This window comes from Mirounga angustirostris, unplaced genomic scaffold (assembly GCF_029215605.1).
Source record: "Mirounga angustirostris isolate CCGP_5_RB_7025 unplaced genomic scaffold, mMirAng1.0.hap1 SCAF_15, whole genome shotgun sequence".
Classification (NCBI taxonomy): Eukaryota; Metazoa; Chordata; class Mammalia; order Carnivora; family Phocidae; genus Mirounga; species Mirounga angustirostris.
The window spans coordinates 5,815,525-5,821,524 of record NW_026991723.1 but is presented as its reverse complement, the minus strand read 5'-3'; the positions used below and the strand labels follow the sequence as shown (position 1 = coordinate 5,821,524).

At 44.7% G+C, this 6,000-nt stretch overlaps 1 protein-coding gene across 2 annotated transcripts in view; it reads right to left on the bottom strand.

Annotated features, from left to right (window-relative positions):
• Window positions 1-1,078: 1,078 nt before the first annotated feature.
• ERMP1 (endoplasmic reticulum metallopeptidase 1) overlaps window positions 1,079-6,000 on the bottom strand; it is a 41,751-nt gene continuing 36,829 nt past the window's right edge. For both annotated transcript variants that reach the window (XM_045882145.3, XM_054509136.2), the window contains 2 exons: window positions 3,464-3,627; window positions 1,079-3,353 (listed from right to left, as the gene is read on the bottom strand). In XM_045882145.3, the coding sequence (XP_045738101.2) occupies window positions 3,189-3,353; window positions 3,464-3,627 (329 nt within the window). In that variant the 3' untranslated portion in view covers window positions 1,079-3,188. The remainder of the gene's footprint in view (window positions 3,354-3,463; window positions 3,628-6,000) is intronic.

The window sequence follows — 6,000 nt, the reverse complement described above, 5'->3', positions numbered from 1 at the left end:
GAGCCCGATATGGGGCTCGATCCCAGGACCCTGGGATCATGACCTGAGCTGAAGGCAGACGCATAACAACTGAGCCACCCAGGCGCTCCCCTAAGTATTTTATTCTTAATGCAGTTGCAAATAGAATTGTTTTCTTGTTATAGAAAAACAGTTGCTTGTCTGTATATTGATAGCAGTTCCTATAACAGTTTTTCTTGTGGATTCCCTAGGATTTTCTACATAAATCTGTCCTTTCTAATCTGTGTGCATCTTGCCAAACTGCTAGAACCTCAAAACAGTATTCAGCAGAAGTGGCCGCAGTGGGCATGCTGGTCTTTCTGACTTTAGGGGGCAGTTTTCAGGCTTTCATCATAGATGATGATGTTAGCTGTGAGTTTTTCATAGGAGGGGACTTCCTCACCAGGATAAAGGACTCTGTATTGAGATGGTGTATTACACACTGATGTTTCAGGTATTAGACCAACTTTTCATTCCTTGAATAAATCCCACTTGGTCACAGTATAGAGCCGAACTTGAAGAAATATATTAGTATGTTAGTATTTTTACAAATCAAATAAGGAATAAAAAAGAGCCAGACATAAAGAGGCCTAAATGCATTTTGGCTTCATTGGCCCTAAAAGGCGGCAAGGTGCATGATGAGGAGGTGTACCGAACTGTTCCGAGGCAATTCACTGAGAAAGCAAAATAACTTGCATAGGAACTTGCCCAGGGACTTGTTCTGGGGGGTGGCAGTGCCCCCCTTCCTTGGGAGGACAGGAGAGTGAGTGGTGGGCCACTGGCTGAAAGACCATTTCTTCCTCCTGCCCCCACAATCCTTCTGGATTAGCCCTTCAGTAATTTTCTTTGCCAATGGAGAGGATTTTTAAAAAGCTCAACATTTAACAAAATATGATGCACAATTTCATTCCAGAGTAAAAAGCATTCCAGTATTTCCTTATTGAGCTCTTTGCTCACATACCTGCTCTGCCCACATGAGCCATCTAGGTCTTTTAAAAGCAATTACAAAGACTTTAAAAAGGCTCTGTAGACTTGAAATAACCCTTCAAAGGTGGGGATACAGAACAAACAAACAAAGATCTGGTTTTTCTGTTAAAGATACTAACTAGGAGGTTAAAAAGTTTATTTCAGTAATGTAAGGCAACAGTTAATCCTCAGCAAGTCAGCAAACCAGTGAAAAGAGAGACCATTGTTCTTCCTACAGCTTCCTGAGTGAGCAGCTGACTGCGGCCCCTTCAGTGGAGACATCTTAGCAACCCTGTGGGTGCTCATTTCCATCAGCTGAACTGGAAACAGGTACTTCATGCAGCAGTCTAAGGTCAGACTTTTTCAATGCATGTGCAATACTGGGCTACTTACACTGAAATTCTGTAGGGAAAACTGCATTTGTTAGAATTTGAAAAGGCCCTCTCAGAAGTGAGTTTTGAATGAGGAGCTACCCCAGTCTCAGGCTGCTGACTCATCTGATGGCATGAACTTCTACTGAAGTAGAAGTACTCCGCCATTTCTGGCACTAAAGCAGTCTACCCTGAGACCAGCGAGCATCTTGAAAACCAAGAGAGACTGTTTACAAGGAAAAATAACAAAGGCAGAAAGAAAACCATGATTATTACTGAAAGCGAATCACTTCCTTCCCAAAGGGGGAAGAAAAGAACTTTCATACAATGCACGTCCTCAACATGGGACTCCCCCCCCCCCCCCCCATAAAATCTATTTCAGATCAACCACAGGGACAAAAGAACTAGGCTGTATTTTGAAATTCATTGATCACTTTTTGTCCACAACTCTGATTCTCTACAAGCTACAAACACGGCAACCCTTCCCCATCACCTGACAACGTCGTTGGAAGTCCACGGGCACCCGGGAGGAGCGGGACTGAGAAAGCACACTGCATCCGTCTGTCACAAGTCCTCCGGCGATGCATGCTTAGTGCCACTTTGTTTTACTATGGCTTTTCTTTAAAATGCCTTTTTGGCCTATGCTGGCTAAACTCAGAATTTGTCCAACCTTTCCAGTTTCTTAATGGAAGAGAGCAAGCTAGGAGAACTGACCACTCATCTCCCCAAACCCTTCCACTGCCGGAGCAGAGACGCACCTCCCAAGCCCCACCGCCATCTTCTAAATGAAAAGCACCTTGAGGTCCTCGGCCTGCTCTTCTGCAGGATCCTCATCAGCGGCTGCAGGGCCGGTGGCCTCGCTGCAGGCAAAGCCAGCACCCACAGCCCCGGGAAAGCCAGTTCTGCTGGATACGGACGGATGACTGAGACTGGCAAGAAAACCGACAAAACTAAGGACTCAGTGCATCAATAAAGTTACGCCCTAAAGGATTAACCTTGGATAATAGGACATGCCTACTAAATGAAGAGAATCAATATTTATAAAATGCCCAGCCACTCGTCACCCCACTCACTTCCCAGCCCAGAGCAGCCACCGTGGCAACCCTGGGCTCTGAGGATGGAACCAAGCCCATGTGCTTGCACCTACGACAGCCTGAGCCAGAAGAGCCTGGAAAAACCCCGCAGGAAAGGCAGCTGAACAAACGCTCCGCTGAAACCGGCAAGGTGGACAGGGGAAAAGTTGGACATCGGGCCTTGAAAGCAACTCCGAAAAGCATCACAGCGATGGCTCTCAGGGACCACGTGTCGGAAGGATGCACAGACTCCAGAGGAGCCAAGCACATTTGAGCAGCTGCTCCCTCGGCTTAGGCTGCGGCCCCAGGAGCCCCCAGCTTGCCCCCAGGCCTCGCTGTCCCTGCCTTCTGACCCCTAAGGTCCGTCTTAGGGGAGTCCCGACTCCAGCAAACGGATTTTTAGCTACCATCCTCTGACCAAACCAATCATCTTGGGCTTCACCTGGAAATGTCCTTTGTCCCACGGACAGCTCACAGTACCTTCTACATCTGTCATGATCCTAAGGGGTAACAACTACTCAAGTGGTTTGCTGGCTTTTATCCTTAAGGTCCCAGAGAATGACTGATGGGTGTCGTGCTTCGGGGCCAGGAAACCGGCGCTTTCAAGTGTCAGGCCACACGTCCCCATCATCATGCTGGGCCCTGAAGAGTGTCAGCCCACGAAGCTCTCTGAACAGGTGCTCATTCAAAATCACTGACTTACAAACATCCATGTAACGTGGGGAGAAACTGCGTCACGGGGGTATCCCGCTGGGCATGTACTCTGCGCTCCTCCAGAAGACTAAAACACAAAGAGACTGTAGGTGCACACCCAGGCAGAAGGAAATGTCCAGTCTGGGAACTTCTCTCTCAGAGCATCCAGCTGGGAGGATTTCTTATCTTCCCCAGAAAGGTAGTGGGCAGCAATGGCCACAGTGACCATTCCTTCAGGCCGTTCTTCCATGACCTGGCAGAGAAAATTAGTTTAGTTCTCCTGTTCTAGGAGGGCAGAATGATGATCCCAAACGCCACCTGGGAGGCTGATCAGTGACAGCAGCAATGCGGGGAAATTCCCACCTGTACTTCTATCCAGAACCGCCATGCAGAGGCCTGGAGCCCATGGGAGTAAAATACGAAGTAGTCCCCTCCTCTACTTGTGACCGGGGTGCCATTGCCAAGAGACCACTGAGAGAGTGTTGACCCTTTGTGGGTTCGAACGTAGAAAGACATGTGGCTCGGTCCTGTAAGGTAAGAGGAAGAGTTCATCTTTTAAGCAGTTAATGCGCCACCAAACCAGCCTCTGAAGGACATGCCTCATGTCACCTTCCAGATACTCACTACAGACCTACCAGAGGTTCTGGTTTGCACCTCCACCCCGTGGCATCAGCCGGGGGAAGTAACGAGCTCCAGCAAAAAAGGCACAGAATTTACAATGAGGAAACATGTCGTTGAAACCTACAAGAACCTAGCGCACGTGAGTCCTTCAGAAATCTAGGGAATAAGCTTCATCTAGCCAAGCGGTAACTTCAAGAACTGTAGCAAAAGAATAGATAGGATTTTAATAGACCCAAACACGTTACCAGGGCAGTGGTCCAGTAAGGGTGGAAGCCCAAGATATAATGCAGTCAACACGGAGAGGCAGCGAGGAACAGAGTTGTAGAGACTCACAGGGTTAAGGCCACTAAAAACAGACAGTAAAGGGTTACATGAAATGTGGTCAAAACAAAAAAACTTTCCTAAATGCCAGAAAATGTTCTTTTTAGTTTAAAGAGCAAAGAGAACCTGTTCTTTAACAAAGGAATATAGCAAATAAAGCACAAAGTGGAGACCAAAATTGAAAGTAAATGTGAATAGATCTAATCAACTAGGAGAAAATATTTCAACTTGGCTTAAAAGGCCAGATCCAATCATCTGCCGTATTCAAGAAATATACTTGAGAGATTCAGAAAGGGTAAAAATAACCGTATGAACAAAGTGGACACAGTTTTTAAAAAGATCTCTTTTGGGGCGCCTGGGTGGCTCAGTCGGTTAAGCGTCTGCCTTCGGCTCAGGTCATGATCCCAGGGTCCTGGGATCGAGTCCCACATCGGGGCTCCCTGCTCCTCTCTCTACCCCTCCCCACTGCACATGCTCGCTCTCAAATAAAATCTTTTAGAGAAAAAGAATCCTGGGGTTTTTTTCCTGAGATCAAAGAGGTCAAGACAAAAGCATTACATGTAAAAAGACACTTTTTAATACTAAAAGCTTTAATTGACAGTGATATGAAATTGTGAATTCTGTGCATCAAGTGACTGACAGCAAGCGCTTGATGAAGCAAAACTACAGGAGATGCAAAAAGATACACATGGCAGCCAGACACAAGTAAGAGACTGTAATAGTCCACTGTCCTACAAAACATCAGTTGAACAAAAAGGATATAAAAAGACCAAAACAAATGATCCATGAAATAGATCATATGGATATATATATCCAACTTTAGAAGACAAATTCTGCATTATCAGGCATGTACAGTGGGCACAAAACATTCATAAACTTTGAGCTTTTAAAGGAAATACCGGTTCTGTAAAATTGAAATATAAGTAACACTGATTGTAATTTGGTAAAACTTAAAATTATCAATAAAACAAAATGGCCTCCTACCTAGAAAATTTTTTTTTTTTAAAGATTTTATTTATTTGAGAGAGAGAGAGAGATAGTGACAGAGATAGCTAGAGAGAGCACAAGAGGGGAGGAGAAGGAGAAGCAGGCCCCCAGCTGAGCAGGGAGCCCGACGCGGGGCCTGATCCCAGGACCCTGGGATTCTGACCTGAGCCAAAGGCAGACGCTTAACCGACTGAGCCACCCAGGCGCCCCTCCTACCTAGAAATTTAAAAATCTACTTAAAAGACTCAGGGTGGCTCAGTAGGTTCAGCATCTGACTGTTGGCTTCCGCTCAGGTCATGCTCTCATGGGTCGTGTGACCAAGTCTGTTTCGGGCTTCCTGCTGCTCAGCAGGGAGTGTGCTTGGGATTCTCTCTATGCCTCTGCCTCTCCCTCCCGCCCCTGGGGCATGCTCTCTCAAATAAATAAATCCTTAAAAATAAATTTATAAAAGACTTGGGTTAAAGAAGAAATCTGAACAAAAATTACAAAATTTTTTGTAAACAATGAAAATACTACATATTAAACTACCGTAAACATGTAAAAGCAGCGATAAGAGGAAAATCCATTGTAATAAATGTTTTTTCATGTATTTAAATGAAATTTAAATCAAAATTTAAGAAGTACAACAAAGAGAACAAAAAACAAGGAAATGTTACAGATAAAGCAAAAAGCAGAAATCAACAAAAGAATGAGAATAGAACTAAACCACTCTAACTTAGTGAAAAAATCTGTTCTTTTTTAAAATTAACAACTACTAGCTAACCTGGCTAAGAAAGAGGCAGGGGAAGGGGAGTGGAGTAAAGAAAACACAAGTATACAAAAAGAGTAAGAAAAGTAAACAGAAGAAATGTTTAAAATCACATGTGACTACTCTGCAGACCTCTATACTATTATATTTGGAAACCAGATGAAATGGATACTTTTTAAGGAAAATAGATTACTCAAACTGTACAACAGAGATACAAATCTTA